Source organism: Scyliorhinus torazame, chromosome 8 (assembly GCF_047496885.1).
Source record: "Scyliorhinus torazame isolate Kashiwa2021f chromosome 8, sScyTor2.1, whole genome shotgun sequence".
Classification (NCBI taxonomy): Eukaryota; Metazoa; Chordata; class Chondrichthyes; order Carcharhiniformes; family Scyliorhinidae; genus Scyliorhinus; species Scyliorhinus torazame.
The window spans coordinates 2888367-2915462 of NC_092714.1; the positions used below are offsets into that span (position 1 = coordinate 2888367).

At 47.3% G+C, this 27096-nt stretch overlaps 1 protein-coding gene across 2 annotated transcripts in view; it reads right to left on the minus strand.

The window, feature by feature from the left end:
- Positions 1-17099, minus strand: part of u2af1 (U2 small nuclear RNA auxiliary factor 1) — a 93632-nt gene extending 76533 nt beyond the window's left edge. For both annotated transcript variants that reach the window (XM_072513048.1, XM_072513047.1), the window contains exons 1-2: positions 16942-17099; positions 8948-9035 (exon numbers count right to left, since the gene is read on the minus strand). In XM_072513048.1, the coding sequence (XP_072369149.1) occupies positions 8948-9035; positions 16942-16985 (132 nt within the window). In that variant the 5' untranslated portion in view covers positions 16986-17099. The remainder of the gene's footprint in view (positions 1-8947; positions 9036-16941) is intronic.
- Between the last annotated feature and the right edge of the window lie 9997 nt (positions 17100-27096).

Here is a 27096-nt window from a genome sequence, read left to right on the forward strand (position 1 = left end):
CTTTTAAGAGATGAGGAGGAATTTCTTCAGCCAGAGGGTGGTGAGTCTGTGGAACTCTTTGCCACAGAAGGCTGTGGAGGCCAAATCACTGAGTGTCTTTAAGGCAGAGATAGATCGGTTTTTGATCAATAAGGGGATCAGGGGTTATGGGGAGAAGGCAGGAGAATGGGGATGAGGAAAATACCAGCCATGATTGAATGGCTGAGCAGACTCGATGGGCCGAGTGGCCTAATTCTGCTCCTATGTCTTATGGTTCCTTTGAAACTGCGTGGGCAAGCTTGAGGATTTAAGTACCCATTACAGAAATAAAAATCTATTGCACTCCTCACCACTCTGGCGTCTGACAGTAGCGGGGGGTTGGGTGGTAGTGGGGAACAGTCTGGAAATGCGGACTGATCATCGATAATCATTTGCCAGACGATAAATGAGCCACATGCCGCATGTGAGAAATTGCACAAAGGTTTGAAAACTAAAGGCAGACAGGCAGAGTAATCAGCAGTACTGAATTCAATAAGCTGCATTTTACAGATAATTTTTTACGGAATATGGGCATCATTGGCTAGGCCAGCACTTTTTAACCAATCCTTAATTGCCCCCGAGAAGGTGGCGGCGAGCTGCCTTCTTGAACCGCTGCAGTCCAAATGGTGTGGGTACAGCCACTGTACTGTTAGGGAGGGATTTAAAGATCATTTTGTAAAGGACTTTAAAGCTTTAATGTATTTTAACATTGTTTGAGTTAAAGGCTTACATTTGTACAATGACATGTACATTTGTCAGGAAGCAGAGGTAGTTTTCAATAATCTAAGTTTGTATTGTTGGATATTAGAAATAAGGGATAGATTTAAACAAGTTTAATTTAGTGTTTCTGTATAAGAAAGGGTCAAAACCCTAGTTAGCTTCATGTTAAACAAAGGTGCCTGCATGAATGTTTTTTTTTTTTAGTTTCATTTCAAACCGTGTCTGTATTAAGCTTCTAAAGTGTTTACAATGTGAAAAGCAAACAGAGCTTAGAGAAGACTGGGCTGTTGCTGGGCCACCTTTAAGCTAGAAAGACGGTTTGAGTTTATTTTTTTTACTGGATCCAACACAGTAGGACCTTAGTAGCTAGAGAGGAAACCACTCTTACATTTCTGGCAGAAGAAGAAGTAATGGGAAGAAAGCAAGTACTGAAGACAAAGATCAGTACAATAGAGGAGGAATTTCTGGATCAGTATGTTGAGTAACCAACTAGGGAACAGGTCATGGTGGACTGGATGTTGTGTAATGAGAAAGGATTAGTTGGCAATCTAGTTATGAGAGAACCTTCGGATGAGTGACCATAATATGGTAGAATTCTTTATCAAGGTGAATAGTGAGGTAGTTGGTTCTGAGACCAAGGTCTTGAACTGTAATAAAAGTAACTGTGATGGTATGAGACATCAGTTGGCTATGATGGTCTGGGAACATTACTGAAAGGAAGGACTGCAGACAGGCAATGGCATGCATTCAAGGAACGAATAGGTGAATTCCAAATGTTGTTTATTCCTATTTGGCCCAAGAGTAGAACGGGAACTGTGGCCAAACCGTGGTTTACAAGGGAAATTAGAGATAGGATTAGATTCAAAGAGGCATACAATTGGCAAGAAATAGCAATAGACCCGAGGATTGGGAACAGCTTAAAATTCAGCAAAGACAGACCAAGGGATTGATAAAGAACGGGAAAGTATCGGGCAGCACGATGGCACAGTGGTAGCACTGCAGTCTCACGGCACCAAGGTCCTCAGGAACTATATTCATACTTTGCTTCTGTCTTCACAAAGGAAGACATGAATAATATACCGGAAGTTCTGAAAAATACAAGTTTTAGTGAGGAACTGAAGGAAATTAGCACAAGCAAAGAAATGGTTTTAAATTAAATTAATTAATCTTTATTGTCACAAGTAGGCTTACATTAACACTGCAATGAAGTTAGTGTGAAAAGCCCCTAGTCACCATATTCCGGCGCCTGTTCGGGTACACAAGAGGGAGAATTCAGAATGTCCAAATTAACTTACAGCACATCTTTCGGGACTTGTGGGAGGAAACCGGAGCACCCGGAGGAAATCCATGCAGACACAGGGAGAACATGCAGACTCCGCACAGACAGTGACCCAAGCCGGGAATCGAATCTGGGGCCTTGGCACTGTGAACTGCGAAGCAACAGTGTTAACCACTGTACTACTGTAATAGGATTCAAGGTGGACAAGTCTCCAGGGCCTGACAATCTTCATCCCAGAGTATTTAAGAAGTGGCCCTAGATCCATTAGTGGTCATTTGCCAAAATTCTTTGGACTCTAGAATGGGTCCAGAATGTAACCCCGCTATTCAAAAAGGGAGGTAGAGATAAAACAGGAAACTATAGACCAGTGAGCCCAACGTCGGTAGTAGGGAAGTTGCTGGAGTCCATTATTAAGGATTTCATCGCACAGCATTTGGAAAACAGTGGTGTAATCAGACATAGTCACCATGGATTTACGAAAGGGAAATCAAGGGAGGGAGGCAGAAGACAGGTAATTATAGGCCGGTTAGCCTGACTTCAGTCATTGGTAAGATTTCAGAGTCTGTTATTAAAGATGAGATCGCGAAGCACTTGGAAGTGCATGGTAAAATAGGACTGAGTCAGCACGGCTTTGTCAAAGGGAGGTCGTGTCTGACAAATCTGTTAAGAGTTCTTTGAGGAGGTAACAAGCAAGTTAGACAAAGGAGAACCAGTGGACGTGATTTATTTAGATTTCCAGAAGGCCTTTGACAAGGTGCCGCATAGGAGACTGTTAAATAAGTTAAGAGCTCATGGTGTTCAGGGTAAGATCCTGGCATGGATAGAGGATTGGCTGACTGGCAGAAGGCAAAGAGTGGGGATAAATGGGTCTTTTTCAGGATGGCAGCCGGTGACTAGTGGTGTGCCTCAGGGGTCTGTGCTGGGACCACAACCTTTTACAATATACATTAATGATCTGGAAGAAGGAACTGAAGGCACTGTTGCTAAGTTTGCAGATGATACAAAGATCTGTAGAGGGACAGGTAGTATTGAGGAAGCAAGGGGGCTGCAGAAGGACTTGGATAAGCTAGGAGAGTGGGCAATGAAGTGGCAAATGAAATACAATGTGGAAAAGTATGAGGTTAGTGTTTGGAAGGAGGAATTTAGGCATAGACTATTTTCTAAATGGGGAAATGCTTCAGAAAGCAGAAGCACAAAGGGACTTGGGAGTCCTTGTCCACGATTCTCTTAAGGTTAATGTGCAGGTTCAGTCGGTAGTTAAGAAGCCAAATGCAATGTTAGCATTCATGTCAAGAGGGCTAGAATACAAGACCAGGGATGTACGTCTGAGGCTGTATAAGGCTCTGGTCAGACCCCATTTAGAGTATTGTGAACAGATTTGGGCCCCACATCTAAGGAAGGATGTGCTGGTCTTGGAAAGGGTCCAGAGGTTCATAAGAATGATCCCTGGAATGAAGAACTTGTCGTATGAGGAATGGTTGAGGACTCTGTGTCTGTACTCGTTGGGAGTTTAGAAGGATGAGGGGGGATCTTATTGAAACTTACAGGATATTGCGAGGCCTGGATAGAGTGGACGTGGAGAGGATGCTTCCAGTTGTAGGAAAAACTAGAACCAGAGGACACCATCTCAGACTAAAGGGACGACCCTTTAAAACAGGGATGAGGAGGAATGTCTTCAGCCAGAGGGTGGTGAATCTGTGCAACTCTTTGCCGCAGAAGGCTGTGGAGGCCAAATCACTGAGTGTCTTTGAGGCAGAGATAGATAGGTTCGTAATTAATAAGGGGACCAGAGGTTATGGGGAGAAGGCAGGAGAATGGGGATGAGAAAAATATCAGCCATGATTGAATGGCGGAGAAGACGCGAAGGGCCGAGTGGCCTAATTCTGCTCCTATGTCTTATGGTCTTATGCTCGATAATTCTATGAGAATTCTTTGAAGATATAAATGATTCACAAGGACACCCAAGGTCTCGCTGAGTGTCCACCTCTCAATTTACACCATTCAAATAATCTGCCTCCCTATTTTTGCTACCGAAGCGGAAAACATCACATTTATCTAACTTGTACTGCATCTGCCATACTATATCCCACTCACTCAGCCTGCCCAAATCCTGAAGCAACCTCTGGATCCTCCTCACAGCTCACCCTCCCACCCAACTTCGTATCATTTGAAAATTTGGAGATAATACATTTAGTTCCCTCGTCCAAATCATGTATATAATGTGAACATTTGAGGTCCTAGCAGATTCCTGCGGAACCCACTAGTCAGTGCCTGCCAACCAGAAAAAGACCCATTTATTCCAATTTTGTTTCCTGTCTGGTGACCAGTTTTCTATCCACCTCAAGACACGACCCACCATCCTCTACGCTTTAACTTTAATCTGCTATATGAGACCCTGTCGAAAGTCTAAATAAACCACAACCACCTGTCCTCCCTGGTCAACTCTACCAGTTACACCTTCAAAGAATTCTGGTAGATTGGTCAAGCATCATTTCCCTTTCGTAAATCCATGCTGACTTTGTCTCATTATACCACTGCTTTCCAAATGCTGCGCTATGAAATGCTTGATAATGGATACGACCGATGTTAGGCTCACTGGTCTATAGTTCCGTTGTCTCTCTGCCTCCCTTTTTCCATAGCGGGTTTATATTAGCTAGTCTCCAATCTGTAGGACCCATTCCAGAGTCCTCTAGGCCACTTACTCTGGGATGAAGATTATCAGGCCCTGGATATTTATCCGCCTTCAATCCCATTAATTTCCCCAAAATCATTTCTCTACTAATACTAATTTCCATAAGGTTCACTAAAACTTGTATCTCTCAGAACTTCAGGTGTACTATTCATGCCTTCCTTTGTGAACACAGAAGCAAAGTACTAATTTAGTTCCTCAGCAATTTCTGTGTTCCCTATTATCACTTCCCCCGTTTCTGACTGTCTTTTTTTCTTTACAGATCTATAGAAACTTTTCCAGTCAGTTTTTATGTTCCCCGCTACCGTACTCTCATTGTATTTTTCCCTTCTTAATCAATCCTGTACTGCCTTTGCTGAATTTTAAACTTTCCCAATTTTCAGTCTATTGCTTTTTTCTTGCTAATTTGTATGCCGCCTCTTTGAATCTAATCCTATCTCTAATTTCCCTTGTAAACCATGGTTTGGCCACAGTTCCATTTCTACTCTTGCGCGAAATAGGAATAAACAACTTTTGGAATTCACCTATTAGTTCCGCGAATGCTGCCATTGCCTAGCCACTGTCCATCCTTGCAGTAATGTTTCCTAGTCCATCATAGCCAACTCATGCCTCACCCAATCTCTATTCAGATTAAAGTCACCCATATTATAGATCACATAGCATTAGACAGGAAATCAGAAATGTATTTCCAACAATACCACTGCAGTTTGATCCCAGGAATCTGAAATCCGCCCCCTCACACCATTGCTTTAGCCACTTATTCATCCGATATATCCTGCTATTTCTACTCTGACTAGCACGTGGCACTGGTAGTAATCTGGAGATCACTACCTTTGAGGTCCGACTTCTCAACTTTCTTCCTAACTCCCTCTATTCTGCTTTTAAGACCTCATCCCATTTTTTAACCTATGTTGTTGGTACCGATGTGCACCACGACCTCTGGATGTTCACCCTCCCCCTCCAGAATGTCCTGTAGCCGCTCAGAGACATCTTTGACCCTAGCACAAGGAAGGAAACACATTATCCCGATGTCTTGTTTGCGGCCAGAGAAACGCCTATCGATTTCCCTTACAATTGAATCCCCTATAACTATTTCATTCCCATGTTTGCTCCTCCCCTCTGCAGCAGAACCAACTGTGGTGCAATGAATTTGGTTGTAGCTGCTTTCCCCGAACAGGCGATTTCATTCAACAGTATCCAAAGCAGTACATCTATTTTTCAGGAAAATGGCCAGAGGGGGTTCCTGCACTGCCTATCTCTCTTTCTCTGCCTGGTGGTCACCCATTCCCTTCCTGCCTGTGGAGTCTGAGCCCACGGTGTGACCACCTCTCCGTACGTGCTAACCACTATACTCTCCTCACAGTGTCCCCAGCCCCAAGGCCCAGGCTTTCAGGAGCTGCAGCTGGAGACACTTCTTGCACACATGCTGGTCCTGGAAACTGGAAATGTTCTTGATCTCACACATGGAGCAAGACAAGCACACCTTGACTTGGAGCTCTGTGGCCATGTCTTACCCTTTAAATTAAATTTATCCTTTTAATATCAAACAATATGAATCAGTAAAAGTTGTAAAGCCTTACCAAACCTACCTACTTATCAACCAGCTCTCTCCCTTATAGCCTCAGCTGCAGCAGGGCAACACCCCCCGCTGAAGATTTACAAGTTACAAAGCAAGGCGAAAAAACACCTTTTCCCACTCTGAATTCCCATTGTTTGAAATTCCTGAGCTTCAAACTCGCTCTGAAAATGGTGGAGCAGGCTCAAAGGGCCGAATGGCCCCCTCCTGCTGCTATTTTCTACATTTTTAAACAGGTAGTTCTACAAACCAGGGAATATGCTGTGTACCCCACTCGCAGCCAATTTAATAGAATGAGAAATATTTTGAAGGAATGTCTTGAGCAATGTAGGGCAGCACGGTATCATGGTGGTTAGCACAGTTGCTTCACAGCTCCAGGGTCCCAGGTTCGATTCCCGGCTGGGACACTGTCCGTACGGAGTCTGCACGTTCTCCCCGTGGGTTTCCTCCCACAGTCCAAAGATGTGCGGGTTAGGTGGATTGGCCATGCTAAATTGCCTTTAGTGTCCAAAAAGGTTAAGTGGGGGTTACTGGGTTATGGGGATAGGATAGATACGTGGGCTTGAGTAGGGTGCTCTTTGTAAGGGCCGGTGCAGAGTCGATGGGTCGAATGGCCTCCTTCTGCACTGTAAATTCTATGATCTATGATCTAAAAAGGAGGTCCCAGGAAGATTAAAGTCAATTGCCAAAAGGAATTGGAATTTGACCAAAGTACTGTTCATTGGAATTCAAATAAAAGGCAGAGAAAGTGCGGAGTTAAAAAGACAGCTTCAGTAACCAGATTTCAAATGGGGAACCAGACATCAGGGGCAAATTAAAAATTGGGTGACATCTTACTACAGCCTGATGTGAACGTATCTTTGCACCCATATGCTTTTTTTTTTTAAAAAGCAGCACGGTAGCATGGTGGTTAGCACAATTGCTTCACAGCTCCAGGGTCCCAGGTTCGATTCCGGCTTGGGTCACTGTCTGTGCGGAGTCTGCACATCCTCGCTGTGGGTGCGTGGGTTTCCTCTGGGTGCTCCGGTTTCCTCCCACAGTCCAAAGATGTGCAGGTTAGGTGGATTGGCCATGATAAATTGCCCTTAGTGTCCAAAATTGCCCCTAGTGTTGGGTGGGGTTACTGGGTTATGGGGATAGGGTGGAGGTGCTGAACTTGGGTAGGGTGCTCTTTCCAAGAGCCGGTGCAAACTCGATGGGCCGAATGGCCTCCTTCTGCACTGTAAATTCTATGATAATCTATGAAAACCATTTGGGGAATAGCGGTGGAAGGATTTCCAAGCTGATTATCAGCCTGTTGAACTGCATCGTACGCTCCTTCCATTCCTAACAAGTCCTGCCGCTAGACTGGAACCTGGAGCTCCTAGTCCAGCAGTAGGAGCATTACCAATGCGCCAGAAGCCCTTCTGCCACAGACTGTGACACATTAGCTTTTTGTTTGCATGGCAGCGCACCCGAGAGAATGCACCTGGCAATTCAGGACAGAGGAATAGTAAAAGGAAAGATTGAAATCCTGAATTGGATCCTTGTTGAAAACATCGGAGGGAAAGCATGGTTTGGAAGAAGAATCGAAGGCGTGTCTTTTTGAATGCAGTTTGGGAAACACCCCTGTGCAAGCTAGAGGCCAGGTGACTCATGATGTAATCATCATCTGGAAGGATTGGAGGAGAAATCCACAGAAGGTTGGATGGCATCTGCCACTTGATTTCAGAGCGGGGTGTCTCTGACTACAGTTTGCCTGTTAGTAACTGAGAATGTTATAGCATAAGATATAATTTGTGACCTGTGTTATCCTTAAAACCTGTATACATTTGTGAAGTGGGAATGGAGTAGTGTATTATAGCCAAATCTTCCATATTTAATATTTCTTTTGTGTTTACAGCTAATTGATAGCCCTTTAACTCTGTTCATCCATGTTTTCTATAAAAAGTAAAAGTTACGGTTTTTGGAACCGGAGTTCCATTGTGGAATCCACCCATCCAGTAGCAACATCAACTGGGATTGTAACACATTCAGGATTGAAAATTAATGAAATGAATTATTTTCCTAGTTAACAGAACTGAAAAGCAGATCAGATGTAAAGAGTATATGCCAGCACCAGCTAATCTTATGTTGCAAGATGGATGCAAATCCCTAGAAAGCAGGCAGAACAAAGCTGATTCTATACCATTGCAGCCATTCTTACATCAATAAGCATGCTGTGGACCAAATTGCAGTCAGTTAATGGAATCATACTGGTTAAAAAGGAAAGCCGGAAATAATATGAACAGCTCGCAGCATTGGTGCAGCACGATAAAGCCAGAAAGCAGGTGAGGAGTCTGGCTGCTCTTCCCAAGATGTTTTTATTCCCAGCTTCACAAAAGGGTGGATTGGCCACTTATACCCAAGTTCTCAGGAAAAACTAAGCTTCACAGGCCAGCTCAGCACTCCCACTGCCTGCAGCTGAGCCGTGATTCCATCATTTCAAAAGACAGGTACAAAGACAAAACGGTCTTCTGAAACTGAACTATTTCATAGCAGAAAACAACAATCTTAGCAACAGGATAGATGGTGAAAGTGCTTTAAAGCAGTGTATACCACCCCTGGCTAGTTACATGTATGAATGGCAGTTCTCAGAGACGCGTTATAGACAAACATTCACAGTATAAACATATTGCAACCTCACCTGACTGAATGTTGGCTTGTTGTGCAAACGAGAACATCTATCTCCATGACGACAGGCTCCAATTTTAAAATAAAATGAACAGTTGACCCTGTTATAAGAGAACACATCTATTCAGTACAGCGTGAATTCGGAATCTCAGTATTTCCAAACCGTTGATATTTGGATTTGAGGTTTGTGCTCCATGACTCCAGAACCCAGACACACTGCTTCAGTGGAGGAACTCCATATCTGCACATGGCTCCACAAAGTTAGTAACTCAAAGTAATTTTTGGGGCAATCAAACCAAAATTCTTCAAGGGTCGGCCCTGCTGATAAAAGTGCAATGAGTACAACTCTTGACCAATACACAACAGGTCTCTTCCCCATTGGGTGGTTTACCTGCATCACTAACTAGGAAAAGTGACAGAAGGGATTACTGCAGCTCTGACGGGTTGGAGCAGTGACAACTGCAGAGATTTTAATATTTGGCGTGGGAGGGGACGCAGTTACACATCACTGCCCACTGTGATTTACCAGATCCTAAGTATTACATAAATGAAAGTTGCTAATTTAAAAGAGTAATCACCTGAGACAGTTCTGAGATATTAAAAAGAAATTCCACATTTAACACAGGCTCCAGCAAAACACAGGATAAACCTGGCCAATCCACCTAACCTAGGGCAGCATAGTGGTTAGCACTGCTGCGTAACGGCATCGGGATCCCAGGTTCGATCCAGTCTATGGGTCACTGCCCGAGTGGTGTTTTCACATGCTCTCCGTGTTTGCGTGGGTTTCACCCCCACAACCCAAAGACGTGCAGAGTAGGTGGGATGGCCGTGCTAAACTGCCCCTTAATTGGAAAAAATTAATTGGCCACTCAATTTTTAAATTTTTTATTTTTTAAACAAAATCCAGCTGACCTACACATCTTGGACTGTGGGAGGAAACCAGAGCACCCGGAGGAATCCCACGCAGACACGGGGAGAATGTGCAGACCCCGCACAGACAGTGATCCATGATGGGAATCGAATTTAGGACCCTGGAGCTGTAATGAGGACTGATATCTGTGATGCTGGGGACCTCTGGAGGAAACCGAGATGGATCATCCACTTCTGGCTGAAGATTGTTGTGAATGCCTCAGCCTTACCTTTTGCACACATGTGCTGGGCACCTCCACCATTGAGGATGGGGATATTTGTGGAGCCTCCTCCCCCAGTGAGCTGTTCAATTGTCCATCACCATTCAAGACGATGTGGCAGGACTATAGAGCTTAGATCTGATGCGTTCATCGTGGAATCGCTTAGCTCTGTCTATTACTTGCTGTTTGGCGCACAAGTAGTCCTGTGTTGTGGTTTCACCAGGTTGACACCTCATTTTTCGGTCTGCCTGATGTTGCTCCCGGCAAGCTCTCCTGCACTCTTCATTGAGCCAGGGTTGATCCCCTGGCTGGGTGGTAATGGGAGAGTGGGGGATATGTCGGGCCAGGAGGTTACAGATTGTGGTTGATACAATTCTGCTGCTGCTGATGGCCCACAGCTCCTCATGAATACCCAGTCTCGAGTTGCTAGATCTGTTGAAGTCCATTTAGCACGGTGGTAGTGCCACACATGATGAAGGGTATCCTCAATGTGAAGATGGGACTTAGTCTCCACCAGGACTGTGCTGTGGTCATTTCTACCGATACTGTCAGGGACAGATGCATCTGCAGCAGTCAGATTGGCGAGGATGAAGTATGTTTTTCCCAAACGACCTGCTGCAGTCCCAGTCTAGCAGCTCTGTCATTTAGGACCCAGCCAGCTCGGTCTGTGGTGGTACCATTGAGCCACTCTTGGAGATGGACATTGAAGTCCCCCACCCAGAGCATATTCTGCATCCTTGCCACCCTCAGTGCTTCCTCCAAGTGGTGTTCAACATAGAAGAGTACTGATTCATCAGCTGATGATGGCCAGTACGTGGTAATCAGCAGGAAGTTTCCGTGTCCATGTTTAACCTGAAACCATGAGACTTCATGGGGTCCAGAGTCAATGTTGAGGACTCCCCTTTGCTATTTTTTATTTCTACCCAGTCTGATTCCACATCTTGACAGCACTGATCCCTTTCTTCACCAGAAAAGCTACACCACCTCCTTTTCCTTTCAGTCTATCTTTCCAGAATATGAGAACTCTTGGATATTCAATTCACAGACCTGGTCTCCTTGTAATCATGCTTCAGTAATTGCCACCAAATCATGCCGGCAATTGCACCGTTAACTGTTCTGAACGCTTCGTGCATTAAGATACAAAGCTTTTCAATTTGTTTTGTCAAATTTCCCTCTTTTATAATTCCTTGTTGCAAAAAGATATTCACCAGTTCTTTCAAAACCATATTCAAAATGGTTATTTTCTGGGTGCAACATTTGCAATTCTCCAGTCATAATTGGAAGATTAAGGGACTAGTTACTCCATAATTTCCACCCTTTCTTTCCTCACTATACTTGGATGCATCTCATCCTAACCTTGTGACTAATCAACGTTTCAGTACTGTACAACCAGCCTATTCAATACTGGCTTAAATTGGCCAAGGTCAAAAAACAGCAAATGTGGCAACTGTTTTTTTATCGGTCTGGTGGTAGAGCACCGCAAGGGTCAGTTCTAGGACCACTGCTTTTTGATTATATATAAATGCCTTGGATTTTGGAATAGATAACATTTAAAACTTTGCCAATACCATCAAACTTAGGGAGCAGCGGCAAACAGCAAGGATCAGGGGGAAAGAATAAGGGTAGCAAAAACAGGACAATCATTTACCAATACATGAAGGCAGCACAGTGGTTAGCACTGTTGTTTCACAGCGCCAGGGTCCCAGGTTTGATTCCCAGCTTGGGTCACTGTCTGTGCGGAGTCTGCACGTTCTCCCCGTGTCTGTGTGGGTTTCCTCCGGGTGCTCCGGTTTCCTCCCAGTCCAAAGATGTGCACGTTAGGTGGATTTACGTGTCCAAAAATACGTGCTGTTAGGTGAATTGGACATTCTGAATTGTCCCTCAGTGTACCCGAACAGGCGCTGCAATGTGGCAACTAGGGGCATTTCACAGTAACTTCATTGCAGTGTTAATGTAAGCCTTCTTGTGACACTAAAAGATTATATGAGAAAATGAAAAACTGAGGAAAAGATGGAGCCTATCAGAGATTATACATGGCAACTTATGGGTTGATTCAAAAGACGTGGGCAGGGTTCTCAATGAGTGCTTTGTATCTGTCTTCACCATGGAGGGATGATGCAAACATTCCAAGAAGTCTTACAACACCAGTTTTAAAGTCCAATAGGTTTGTTTCGAATCACTAGCTTTCGGAGCACTGCTCCTTCCTCAGGTGAATGAAGAGGTGGGTTCCAGAAGCATATACATATGTAGACAAAGTCAAAGACGTATTACGATAATTTGAATGCAAGTCTTTGCAGGTAATTAAGTCTACAGGTCCAGACGGAGCAACTGGAGAGAGGGATAATCACTGGTTAAAGAGGTGTGAATTGTCTCAAGCCAGGACAGTTGGTAGGATTTCGCAAGCCAAGATGGTGGGGGTGAATCGATGACGTGTTGAAGGCTGCAAAGATGATGTCGTAGTTTCTCCACTCCGGGAAGTACTAGACGACGAAGGGTACTCTGTCGGTTGTGTCCCGTGTTTGCCTTCTGAGGTCAGTGCCTTTTCTTGCATCTACAGACGCTGAAAGATGCCCTTGTACGAACGGGATATGGCGCTCGACTCATCAATCAACAGTTCCAACGCGCCACAGCAAAAGAACGCACCGACAATCGCCAGGCAGGAATGTTCCCTTCCAGTCGGGGACACTTCAGCAGTCAAGGGCATTTAGCCTCTGATCTTCGGGTAAGCATTCTCCAAGGTGGCCTTCAGGGTGCACGACAACGCAGAATCGCCGAGCAGAAACCTATAGCCAAGTTCCGCACACATGAATACGGCCTCAACCGGGACTTTGGATTCATGTCGCATTACATTCACTCCCCTGCTGGCTTGTGAAATCCTACCAACTGTCCTGGCTTGAGACAAGTCACACCTCTTTAACCTGTGATTACCCCTCTCTCCAGTTGCTCCGCCTGGACCTGTAGACTTAATTACCTGCAAAGACTTGCATTCAAAATATCGTATTGCATCTTTGACTTTGTCTATATAAATGTTTCTGGAACCCACCTCTTCATTCACCCGAGGAAGGAGCAGTGCTCTGAAAGCTAGTGATTCGAAACAAACCAGTTTGGACTTCAACCTGGTGTTGTAAGACTTCTTACTGTGCTCACCCCAGTCCAACTCCGGCATCTCCACATCATGGCAAACATTCTAGTTAGAGAAGTATGAAATATGAGATACAATAATTGCATGGCCTCACAGCGCCATGGACCCAGGTTTAATTGCGGCCTTGGGTGACCGTCTGCGTGGAACTTTCAAATTCTCCCGTGTCTGTGTCGGTTTCCTCCGGATGCTCCGGTTTTGTCCCACAGTCCAAAGATGTGCAGGTTAGGTGGATTGGCCATGCTAAATTGCTCCTTACTGTGCAGATTAGGTGGGGGGGTATGGGGATGGGACGAGAGGATAGGCCTAAGTAAGGTGCTCTTTCAGAGGGTCAATGCAGACTCGATGAGCCGAATGGCGTCCTTCTGCACTTTAGGAATTCTAATTCTAGTGACGGAGGAAGTACTAGAGCGACGGGCATCCTTGAAGGTGGACAATTCACCAGGGCCAAATGGATTGTTAAAGGAAGCCAGAGAGGAAATAGTGCATGCTTGGAGGATCATTTCCCAATCCTCACTAAATACAGGCGAGATACCAGAGGATTGGAGATCTGCAAACCATGTAGCTTTATTTAAAAAGGGTGCAAGGGGGAGGCCATAGATTTCTATGCCGATCATAGAACATTACAGCGCAGTGCAGGCCCTTCAGCCCTCGATGTTGCGCCGACCTGTGAAACCACTCTAAGATCAGTCTGACTTTGGCGGTGGGCAAATTATTGGAATCAATTCTGAGGCAGGGTAAACTGTCGCTTAGAAAAGCAGATTAGAACATGTTGTGCTGACCATTTATCCTAATCCAAGATCAACCTAACCTATACCCCTTCAATTTGCTGCTGTCCATGTGGCTATCCAAGAGTTACTTAACGTCCCTAATGACTCTGACTCCACCACCTCCGCTGGCAGTGCAGTCCACCCACCCACAACTCTTGTGTAAAGAACGTACCTCTGACATCTCCCCAATAACCTTCAAATGATGTCTCCTCATGACAGCCATTTCCGCCCTGGGGAAGTCTCTGGCTATCCACGCCTCTTATCTCAATCTCAGATTGATCAGGGATAGTCAGCATCGTTTTATTAGGGAGAGATCATGGGCGACATTCTCCGACCCCCCGCCGGGTCGGAGAATTGCCGGGGGCTGGCGTGAATCCTGCCCCCGCCGGGGGCGGGAATCGCGCCGCGCCGGTTGGCGGGCCCCCCCGCTCGATTCTCCGGCCCGGATGGGCTGAAGTCCCGCCAATAAATTGCCTGTCCCGCCGGCGTAAATTAAACCACCTACCTTACCGGCGGGACAAGGCGGCGTGGGCGGGCTCCGGGGTCCTGGGGGGCACGGGCCGATCTGGCCCCGGGGGAGGGGGGGGGGTGCCCCCACGGTGGCCTGGCCCGCGATCGGGGCCCACCGATCCGCGGGCGGGCCTGTGCCGTGGGGGCACTCTTTCCCTTCCGCCTCCGCCACGGTCTCCACCATGGCGGAGGTGGAAGAGACTCCCTCCACTGCGCATGCGTGGGAAACTGTCAGCGGCCGCTGACGCTCCCGCGCATGCGCCGCCCGGAGATGTCATTTCCGCGCCAGCTGGCGGGGCACCAAAGGCCGTTTCCGCCAGCTGGCGGGGCGGAAATTCCTCCGGCGTCGGCCTAGCCCCTCAATGTTGGGGTTCGGCCCCCAAAGATGCGGAGCATTCTGCACCTTTGGGGCGGCGCGATGCCCGTCTGATGGCGCCGTTTTGGGCGCCAGTCGGCGGACATAGCGCCGTTTCCGGATAATTTCGCCCCATATCTTACTAACTGAATTGAATGGTTTGAGGAGGATTGATGAGGGTAGTGCAGTGGCTGTTGTCTACATGGATTTTAGTAAAGCATTTGACAAGGTGCCACATGGCAGACTGGTGAGAAACGTAAACTGGATTACAGGGGAAGGTGGCAGGTTGACCCAAGTGACAGGGAAAAAAGGGATAACGGTCGATGGAGTTTTGTGAACGGAAAACACTTTCCAGCGTCCCACATGGCTCAGTTTTGGGGCACTTATTGTTTGTTAGATATCTTAACGATTTTGGCGTGGGCGGTACGATTGTGAAATTTGCAGATACCACAAAAAATTTTCATTTCAATTGGCCATGTAGTTGATAATGGAGGATAGCCATCAACTACAGAATGATATCAATGGTTTGGTTCAGTGGGTGGAAAAGTGGTATATGGAACTCAATCTGGAAAGAGAGAGATAATGCATTTGGAGAAGTCAAACAAGGCATGGGAATATTCAACCTATGGGAAGATAAGGTGAGCAGTTGAGGAAATGAGAGTCCATGGGAGCATGTTCACAGGTGACAGGACAGATAGTAAAGAAAACAAATGCAATGCTTTCCTTTGTTGGGCGAGATACTGAGCACAAAAGTAATCATAGAATTTACAGTGCAGGAGGCACCAGACCTTGAAAGAGCACCTTACTTAAGCCAACACCGCCACCCTATCCCCGTAACCCCACCTAACCTTTCGACACTACAGGGCAGTTTAGCATGCCCAATCCACCTAACCTGCACATCTTTGACTGTGGGAGGAAACCGGAGCACCCGGGGGAAACCCACGCAGACACGTGCAGACTCCGCACAGTGACCCAAGCCGGAATCGAACCTGGGAACCTGGTACTGTGAGGCAACAGTGCTAACCACTGTGCAACTGTATAAAATGCTGGTTAGGTCACAGCTGGAATTTTGTGTACACGGTTCTGGTCAACACGCTGGTGGGCGGGTATAATTGGTCTAGAGAGAGTGCAGAGGAGACCATTGAGGGGGTTCGGAAATTGCAGCTACGCGGAGAGATTGGCCAGGCGCTAGAACAGAGGGGAATGGCTGGCGGATTGAGGTGGACAGGGCAGGGCCTTAGCGGAGGCTCTGGAAGGCGGGGGTCTGGATTTCACTCGGAGTTGGTGGTTGAGGCGGAATCAGGATCAGGACTGAAGCAGCCAGGCCCCGGGAGGGATGAAAATGAGCGGCGAGTTTGTTCATTCTCCTTTTGCCCGAGGCAGACACGAGAGGCCGAATGGCCACCACCCCCCCCCCCCCCCCCCCAAACCCGGGCTCCAGGCTGCAGCTCCAGACCCCGGGCCACGGGCTGCAGCTCCAGACCCCCGGCTCCGGGTTCCAGGCCCCGGGCTCCAGACCCCCGGCTCCAGGCTGCAGCTCCAGACCCCCGGCTCCAGGCCCCGGGCTCCAGACCCCCGGCTCCGGGTTCCAGGCTCCGGGCTCCAGGCCCCCGGCTCCGGGTTCCAGGCCCCGGGCTCCAGACCCCCGGCTCCGGGTTCCAGGCCCCGGGCTCCGGGTTCCAGGCCCCGGGCTCCGGGTTCCAGGCCCCGGGCTCCGGGTTCCAGGCCCCGGGCTCCGGGTTCCAGGCCCCCGGCCCCGGGCTCCAGGCCCCGGGCTCCAGACCCCCGGGCTCCAGACCCCCGGCTCCGGGCTCCGGGCTCCGGGTTCCGGGCTCCGGGTTCCGGGCTCCGGGCTCCAGGCTCCGGGTTCCAGGCCCCGGGTTCCAGGCCCCGGGCTCCAGACCCCCGGCTCCGGGCTCCAGGCCCCGGGTTCCAGGCCCCGGGCCCCGGGCTCCATTGTCCGCGAGTTGCGGCTCCTTCAGCCGCCGCGTTTCAGGCCCGGATCTTCCTCCCGCCTCCTTCCTCTCTCCCCCGGCCGCCGTGTAAGGCGGCCGGAAGCCGCTCCCTCCGCCGCACTCGGCGCCTCTCCCCGGCCGCACTCACTTGTCCTTTTCGGTGCCGAAAATCGAGGCCAGATATTCCGCCATCGCCCGTCTCTCTCTCGGCCCGCGCCTCACGTCACCACTTCCTGCCTAAACGTCACCACTTTTAGCGTAAACGTCACAACAGCCCGCGCTATACGTCACCACGTCCTGCGAAGACGTCACACCTGCCCGCGCCTTACGTCACTACTTCCTGCGTATACGTCACATACACTAGCACGCGGTGCGGATCACGTGTCAGCTCGCGGCGAGGCGGGAAAACAAATCCGTGATATACACCACTGGTTAAAATTATGCTGCTTAACATTGCTGGTTAATGGTGCTGATTAACATTGCTGGTTAATAGTGCTGGTTAATGGTGCTGATTAACATTGCTGGTTAATGGTGCTGATTAACACTGCTGGTTAATGGTGCTGGTTAACATTGCTGGTTAATGGTGCTGATTAACACTGCTGGTTAATGGTGCTGGTTAACATTGCTGGTTAATGGTGCTGATTAACATTGCTGGTTAATAGTGCTGGTTAATGGTGCTGATTAACATTGCTGGTTAATGGTGCTGATTAACACTGCTGGTTAATAGTGCTGGTTAATGGTGCTGATTAACATTGCTGGTTAACACTGCTGGTTAATGGTGCTGATTAACATTGCTGGTTAATGGTGCTGATTAACATTGCTGGTTAATACTGCTGGTTAATGGTGCTGGTTAACATTGCTGGTTAATGGTGCTGATTTACATTGCTGGTTAATGGTGCTGATTAACGTGCTGGTTAACACTGCTGGTTAATGGTGCTGATTAACATTGCTGGTTAACACTGCTGGTTAATGGTGCTGATTAACATTGCTGGTTAATGGTGCTGATTAACATTGCTGGTTAATACTGCTGGTTAATGGTGCTGGTTAACATTGCTGGTTAATGGTGCTGATTTACATTGCTGGTTAATGGTGCTGATTAACGTGCTGGTTAACACTGCTGGTTAATGGTGCTGATTAACATTGCTGGTTAACACTGCTGGTTAATGGTGCTGATTAACATTGCTGGTTAATGGTGCTGATTAACATTGCTGGTTAATACTGCTGGTTAATGGTGCTGATTAACATTGCTGGTTAATGGTGCTGATTAACGTGCTGGTTAACACTGCTGGTTAATGGTGCTGATTAACATTGCTGGTTAATGGTGCTGATTAACGTGCTGGTTAACACTGCTGGTTAATGGTGCTGATTAACATTGCTGGTTAATGGTGCTGGTTAACATTGCTGGTTAACACTGCTGGTTAATGGTGCTGATTAACATTGCTGGTTAATGGTGCTGATTAACGTGCTGGTTAACACTGCTGGTTAATGGTGCTGATTAACATTGCTGGTTAACACTGCTGGTTAATGGTGCTGATTAACATTGCTGGTTAATGGTGCTGATTAACATTGCTGGTTAATACTGCTGGTTAATGGTGCTGATTAACATTGCTGGTTAATGGTGCTGATTAACGTGCTGGTTAACACTGCTGGTTAATGGTGCTGATTAACATTGCTGGTTAATGGTGCTGATTAACGTGCTGGTTAACACTGCTGGTTAATGGTGCTGATTAACATTGCTGGTTAATGGTGCTGGTTAACATTGCTGGTTAATGGTGCTGATTTACATTGCTGGTTAATACTGCTGGTTAATGGTGCTGATTAACATTGCTGGTTAATGGTGCTGATTAACGTGCTGGTTAACACTGCTGGTTAATGGTGCTGATTAACATTGCTGGTTAACACTGCTGGTTAATGGTGCTGATTAACATTGCTGGTTAATGGTGCTGATTAACATTGCTGGTTAATACTGCTGGTTAATGGTGCTGATTAACATTGCTGGTTAATGGTGCTGATTAACGTGCTGGTTAACACTGCTGGTTAATGGTGCTGATTAACATTGCTGGTTAATGGTGCTGATTAACGTGCTGGTTAACACTGCTGGTTAATGGTGCTGATTAACATTGCTGGTTAATAGTGCTGGTTAACGTGCTGGTTAACACTGCTGGTTAATGGTGCTGATTAACTTTGCTGGTTAATAGTGCTGATTAACACTGCTGGTTAATGGTGCTGATTAACATTGCTGGTTAATAGTGCTGCTTAATGTGCTGGTTAACACTGCTGGTTAATGGTGCTGATTAACATTGCTGGTTAATGGTGCTGATTAACATTGCTGATTAACACTGCTGGTTAATGGTGCTGATTAACATTGCTGGTTAATGGTGCTGATTAACGTGCTGGTTAACACTGCTGGTTAATGGTGCTGATTAACATTGCTGGTTAATGGTGCTGATTAACATTGCTGGTTAATAGTGCTGGTTAACGTGCTGGTTAACACTGCTGGTTAATGGTGCTGATTAACATTGCTGGTTAATAGTGCTGGTTAATAGTGCTGATTAACATTGCTGGTTAATGGTGCTGATTAACACTGCTGGTTAATAGTGTTGGTTAATGTGCTGGTTAACGATGCTGGTTAATGCTGCTGGTTAGCACTGCTGGTTAGCACTGCTGTTTAACGCTGCTTAGCACTGCATCCGCACAGCGCCAGGTACCCGGGTTCAATTCCTGCCTTCGGTGACTGCGGAGTCTGTACGTTCTCCCCGTGCCTGCGTGGGTTTCCTCCGGGTGATCCGATTTCCTCCCACAGTCCAAAGATGATGTGGAGATGCCGGCGCTGGACTGGGGTGGACACTGTGAGAAGTCTCACAACACCAGGTTAAAGTCCCAACATGTTTATTTGAAATCACTAGCTTTCGGAGCGCAGCTCCTTCATCAGGTGAAAGGGATGAAACAGCGCTCCGAAAGCTAGTGATTTCAAATAAACCTGTTGGACTTTAACCTGGTGTTGTGAGACTTCTTCCTGAATACAAAGATGTGCAGCTTAGTTTATTGGCCATGATCAATGCATGGCGAAAGGGCCGAGATAGGGTGCTCTTTTGGAGGGTCAATGCAAATTCGATGGGCCAAATGGCCTTCTGTACTGTAGGACTTCTATGGATCCAGCAGTACCTCCATAGCGCCCCTGCCTGTGGGCTGATTGGCCAGTACAGAGGTTGCTGGGCAGACAGGTTTGGGCTTTGTCGCATGACCACATTGTTATGATGTCCTGGGCGAGTGCACGGTCAAATTCAGACCCCTAGTCCCAACATAAGTGAATTACCAATAATTTGTATTTTTCCTGAGATTTTTTACCCTTGACTGCACCAATGGATTACAGGCACCAGCTTTGTAAGTAAAACATTATAAAAAAACTTGATAATTATAACAAGGGAAAAGATAAATGTGTAATGGAAATAAGAGAATAATGGTCTACTAATCTAACAATTCCGCAAACCCCATCCCACCCTCCACCCCCCAGACACACACAAGACAGACAGAAGGGGGAGGGAGTAGGAAAAGTTCAAAATAACCGGTTAAACTGGGGATGAGAGAATAATCTTTGCTGCTGAGGTTGTAGTCTTTGTATGTGGTGATCTTCCAAGGACACAAAGTGTTGCAATCATTGGTTTGGATCTTCCAAAGGTTGTCTTCAATTAGAACACGCAGGCTGTAGAATTCTCTCTGGGGGTCACTTTCAGTTGTATTACCTCCACCAGATTGGCTCTCCGACTCACTCAGATACAAAGAACAAAGAAATGTACAGCACAGGAACAGGCCCTTCAGCCCTCCAAGCCCGTGCCGACCATGCTGCCCGACTAAACTACAATCTTCTACACTTCCTGGGTCCGTATCCCTCTATTCCCATCCTATTCATGTATTTGTCAAGATGCCCCTTAAATGTCACTATTAGATACTATTAGAATTCTGCACCTGAGGATTTCACTAGGTATTTAACCAACCCCTTTGTCCTGCAGGTGGTGCTGGATTGGATCCTCCCTCAGGTTGAACTGACTATAGAGAGAAAGGCCTTTAAACACACTCCATCAGATTCAGCTCCCCACACGTTTAATCAGAAGTTACCGTCACAGGCCTAGCTGGATAGAGAGTGTTTGTAAAACTGCTTCTGGCTGCTCTCAATGTCTAATCAGAATGGAGATTACTACTTGCCCACAGCTCCTAGGTTGTGCAGCGAGGGAGGAAGGTATTTTTGTCACAAGCTCTCAACTGAGAGATCTGTTTTAGCTTCCAGTGGAACCTCTCACACGCTGGCTGGAAGCATTTTAAATTGCTAGGCAGAGTTGATAGAGTTCAGACATGGTGTGCTGCTTTCCAGATCTTTAGCAGAAACTGAAAGCCAAAATAGAACCTGCCTGGGTTTTCCAGAAGCTTCTGAAGGGCTCCACTAATCCCAATCAAAAACAAAAAATGTCCCGGAAATTTAGAAGAGGGAATTGGCTGCTAGCCAAATCCATCAAAATGACATTATGGACTATGCCACAGAGCACACTGAGTCAAGAGGTCTGCCAGGGCCAGTCCAAATAGCAATTTGCATTTTGTTGGGGGGGGGGGGGAGGGGGGCGGGTTCAGTTCAAAACCAAAATTAACACAGTAGTGAGAAAGGATATTGGCTCTGAAAATGTGGAATCTGTATGGGTAGAGTTGTGAGAAATACCAAGGGACAAAAAACTTGGTATCAAGTGGGTGTCATATATAGACCCCCAACTGCAGTGGTGAGGTTGGGAATGGCATTAAACAAGAAATTAGAGATGCATGTAACAAGGGAATATTGGTGATCATGGGGGATTTTAATCTTCACATAGATTGGGCAAATCAAATTGGCCAAAGTGCTGTAGAGGAGGAATTCCTGGAGTGTATATGGGATGGTTTTCTTGACCAATATGTGGAGGAACCAACTAGAGAGCAGGCCATATTAGACTGGGTATTGTGTGATGAGAAGGGAATCATTGCCAATCTGGCTGTACGCGACCCCTTGGGGATGAACGACCATACAAAACAAAGAAAAGTACAGCACAAGAACAGGCTCTTCATCCCTCCAAGCCTGAGCCGCCCATGCTGCCCATCTCAACTATAATCTTCCACACTTCCGGGGTCCGTATCCCTCTATTCCCATTCTATTCATGTATTTCTCAAGATGCCCCTTAAATGTCACTATCGTCCCTGCTTCCACCACCTCCTCCGGCAGCGAGTTCCAGGCACCCACTATCCTCTGTGTAAAAAACTTGCCTCGTATATCTCCTCTAAACCTTGTCCCTCGCACCTTAAACCTATGCCCCCTAGTAATTGACCCCTCTACCCTGGGGAAAAAGCCTCTGACTATCCACTCTATCTATGCCTCTCATAATTTTGTAGACCTCTATCAGGTCACCCCTCAAAGGCCTTGTCAAAGGCCTTACTGAAGTCCATGTAGACAACATCCACTGCCCTACCTGCATCAACCATCTTTCTGATCTCCTCGAAAAACTCTTATCAAGTTAATGAGACACAACCTCTCCTTCACAAAACCATGCTGCCTCTTGCTAATACGTCCACTTGCTTCCAAATGGGAGTAGATCCTGTCTCGAAGAATTCTCTCTAGTAATTTCCCTACCACTGACGCAGGGCTCACCGGCCTGTAGTTCCCTGGATTATCCTTGCTACCCTTCTTAAACAAAGGAACAACATTGGCTATTCTCCAGTCCTCCGGGACATCACCTGAAGACTGAGGATCCAAAGATTTCTGTTAAGGCCTCAGCAATTTCCTCTCTTGCCTCCTTCAGTATTCTGGGATGGATCCCATCAGTCCCTGGGGACTTAGCTACCTTAATATTTTTCAAGACGCCCAACACCTCGTCTTTATCGATCTCAATGTGACCCAGGCTATCTACACACCCTTCTCCAGACTCAACATCTACCAATTCCTTCTCTTTGGTGAATACTGGTGCAAAGTATTCATTTGGTACCTTGCCCATTTCCTCTGGCTCCACGCATAGAATGTTTTATCAAGGTGGAGAATGAAGTAGTTGATTTGGAAACTAGGGTGCTGAATCTTAATAAAAGCAACTATGAAGATAATGAGGCATGAGTTGGCCTTGATAGATTGGGGAGAGTTACTTAAAGGGATGACAGTGGACAGACAATGGCAAACATTCAAGGAACGCATGGAGGAACTACAGCAACTGTTCATTCCTGTCTGGCACAAAAGCAAAGGGGGTAAGAGGGCCAATCCATGGCTTACAAAGGAAATTAGAAATAGTATCCAATACAAGGAAGAAGCATACAGATTGGCCAAGAAAAATAATAGGTCTGAGGATTGGGAGCAGTTTAGAATTCAGCAAAAAAGGACGAAGGGATTGATTAAGTAGGGAAAAGTACAGTACGAAAGGAAGCTTGCAGGGAACATAAAGACTGACACTAAGAGTTTCTACAGATATATGAAGAGACAGAGATTGGTAAAGAGAAATGTAGGCCCCCTACAGACAGAAACGGGAATGCATAATAAGGGACAAAGAAATGGCTGAGCAATTGAATACATACTTTGGTTCTGTCTTCACAAATGAGGACACAAATCAGACCTCAGAAATGTTGGAGAATGAAAGGTTTAGTGAGAGGGAAAAACTGAGGGAGATCATCATTAGTAGAGAAATGGTGCTGGGAAAACTGATGGGATTGAAGGCGGATAAATCCCCAGGGCCTGAAAATCTGCATCCTGGAGTTTCAGCGTGTGCGGAGTGCAGAGGCTGCTGGTGGGTGAGTATTTAAGTAAACACTTACCTGGTCCCGTTTCTTTGCTGTTGTATTACCGTGCTCCTGCACGGTAAACCTAAATACTCACCTACCGGCGTGCAGGGGTTGCCGGTAGGTGAGTATTTAGGTTTAAAATAACTTACCTTGCAGGGGCAATCACTTGGAGTTTCAGCGGGAGCGGAGTGCAGAGGCTGCTGGTGGGTGAGTATTGAAGTTTAAAATAACTTACCGTGCAGGAGCAGCTCTTGGAGTTTCAGCGGGAGCGGAGGGCTGGGGCTGCTGGTGGGTGAGTATTTAAGTAAACACTTACCTGGTCCCGTTTCTGTTCCTCTTTGTTGTTGTATTTTAAAAAAAAAATATTTTTTAAGGCGGGAACTGGAGGTTCGACCCGCGGACTTCTGGGAAGTCCCTCACCAATAAATTCTGGAGGAGAGGAAACCCGAGACACTACACGTGTAGTGTCTCCCACCCGCCCTCCTCCTCTAACCTAATAATAAAACCCACTGGTGTGAGGTAAGTACCATATTGTATGATTATTATTATTATTTTTAAAAAAATTTTTAGTTGTTATCCAGATCTTGGTTGAAAGTTAGAGGGATGGCAGGGAAGGGAGTGCAATGTTCCTCCTGCAGGATGTTTGAGGTGAGGGATGCAGTTAGTGTCCCTGCTGATTTTACCTGCAGGAAGTGCTGCCATCTCCAGCTCCTCCAAGACCGAGTGAGGGAACTGGAGCTGGAGTGTGGGATTGTCATTAGTCCCCAGCCAATGGTAAGTAGGCAGGTTATAACATCCCTCCCCCGCAAAGTCCAAGGAATCCACCGAAGACCCTGGCGAAGGAGGGCGTCGGACTCGTTTTGCCGCAGGCCGGACACCATTTGCACGCGGCGCTGGATCAGGCGGTGTGTAACGAGACGGAGACCGGCGCTTCCGTGATGAACGGCGCAACGGTTGTACATCCACGGCCCGTGGGCCCAAGGATTCCCCCTCTGAGGCGTCCTGTGTCTCCATCTCGGAGTCAGAGTCTGCTGCCTTCGTCATCTCGGCGTCTCTATCTCCGCGCGGTTCTGCAATGACCTGCGCAGGCTTTGAGTGAGGCACCAGTGGAAGATTGTGAGGACTACCTTCTATTGTCTCTGGTCTCTGTGGCTGTAGAAATGAGCTCCGGGGGCGGGGAATCTTTGGAAGGGATAGTCTTCTGGACCGAACGTGGTCTACATGTTTGTGCTGGAGACGACCCTGGGCTTGCACCTGGTAAGAGATAGGGCCCGTTTGGCGAAAGATTACACCAGGAACCCACTGGGCACCACCAGCAAAATTCCGAATGAACACTGGGTCACCGGGCGCAAACTGCCGAATCGGCCGATGCCGAGAAAAACCCTGTCCCTGCCGTTCTTGTGTGCGGCGTACTTTTGCGCCAATGTCCGGGAAAACCATACTAAGGTGGTGCGAAGTCTCCGGCCCATTAGGAGTTCTGCGGGAGCTACCCCAGTCACCGCATGGGGGGTGGTCCTATACGTAAACAGAAAGCGAGCCAGTCTCGTGTCCATTGATCCGGAAGACTGCTTCTTTAGGCCTCGTTTGAATGTCTGCACTGCGCGCTCTGCCAACCCATTTGAAGCCGGGTGGTAAGGGGCAGTGCGGATATGGCGTATGCCGTTCATCTTCATGAACCTCGCAAACTCCTCACTCGTGAATGGAGTGCCGTTATCCGTGACCAGCACCTCGGGGAGGCCATGCGTACTAAACGATAAACGCATCTTTTCAATTGTTGCGCAGAACGTTGTCCCCTGCATCTTATGCACCTCTAGCCATTTAGACTGGGCGTCGATTAATAGAAGGAACATGGATCCTTGAAAAGGGCCGGCGAAATCTGCATGTAAGTGCGCATCCAAGGCCACCCTGGCCATTCCCAGTGATGTAGGGGCGCGGCCGGCGGAAGCTTCTGATGCTCCTGGCAAATGGAGCAGTTTTGGGTCACCTTCTCAATGTCGGTGTCGAGGCCTGGCCACCAGACATAACTCCGGGCCAACATTTTCATCTTGGTCACGCCCGGATGCCCATTGAGCAAGTCTGTTAGTATCAGCTCCTGTCCTTTTTCCGGGACAATCACACGCGTCCCCCACAAGATGATGCCGTCTTCCACGCTGAATTCTGAAAGCTTGGAGGAAAATGCCCGCAACTCGCCTGGGAGCTGTCTATGCTGCCCACCATACAGGACTATGTGCCAAATCTTTGACAGGACTGGCTCCGTCTGGGTCCACTCACGGATCTGTGATGCCGTGACAGGCAAGGTGTCCATAAAATTTAGGGTTGCAACCACCTCACCGGTCGTGGGGGTCGACATGGGGCCGGTCGATAAAGGCAATCGGCTCAGTGCGTCGCCATTCGCTATCTGCGTTCCATAGTACCTTTAAGACATGGATGTTTAAGCAATGTACCTTTAAGAAAACAGTGATGTCAGAGAGTGGGAGGAGCTGGGCTTTAGATCTGCCATTTTGAAGTTTCAGTTTGAAAAAGAGCTTGTGTGTGTCTGTGTGTTTCCAGAGAGCTTCAGTTTGGAGGAAAAGAGCTTGGGAGTGTCTGTGTTTTGCAATGAGCTGGATCTGCTGTGATCTCTGCCATGAAAGACTATCTCTGGATCAATTGGGTAATTTAAACTCATAATAGTAAAGCCTTTAACCTGAAGTGATTCTGTTTAAAGGTGTTAAGAATCTTGGAAGTTTGAAGGAACATTTTGAAGAATTATTTACTGTTGTAAAATTTTTGCGGTTGTTAAGGGGTGTTAAGTGATCCAATGTTTATTTAAGATGTTAAGTTGAGTTCATGGAATAAACATTGTTTTGTGTTTACCCACGTGTCCATAATTGTAATCCCACCCCTAGGGAACAAGCCGTGTGCTAGCAAAAGCAACAAATACTTTAAAGGGGGAGGTTGGTTGAACTCCATGATACATTTTGGGGTTCTAAAAACACCTCGCCCATAACAGGGAGTATGGGGGAGTATGGGGGGAGGGGAGTTGGGGGGGAAGGGGTGTTTGGGGGAAAGGGTAGAAGGGAGTATGGGGTTAAGCGGAGTATGGGGAAGAGGAGTATGTGGGGGAAGGGGAGTATGGGGGGAGGGGACTATGGGGGGGGGGAGTATGGGGGAAAGGTGAGTATGGGGTGTATTGGGGTAAGGGATGTATGGGGGAAAGGAGAGTATTGGGGAAAGGGAAATATGAGAGAAGGGGAGTTGCGGGGGAAGGGGAGTTTGGGGGAGGGTAGAAGTGGAGTATGGGGTGAAGGGGAGTATGGGGGAAGTGGAGTTTGGAGGAAGGGGAGTATGGGGGGAAGGAGGAAAGGATAGTGGGGGGAGAAAGGGGAATAGGGGAAGAGGAGTTTGGGAGAAGGGGATTATGGGGGGAAGGGGATAATACGGGGAAGGGAGGTATGGGGGAAAGGGGAGTATGGGGGAAAGGGGAGTATGGGGGAAGGGGAGTATGGGGGAAGGGTTGTATGGGGGAAAGGGGAGTATGGGGGAAGGG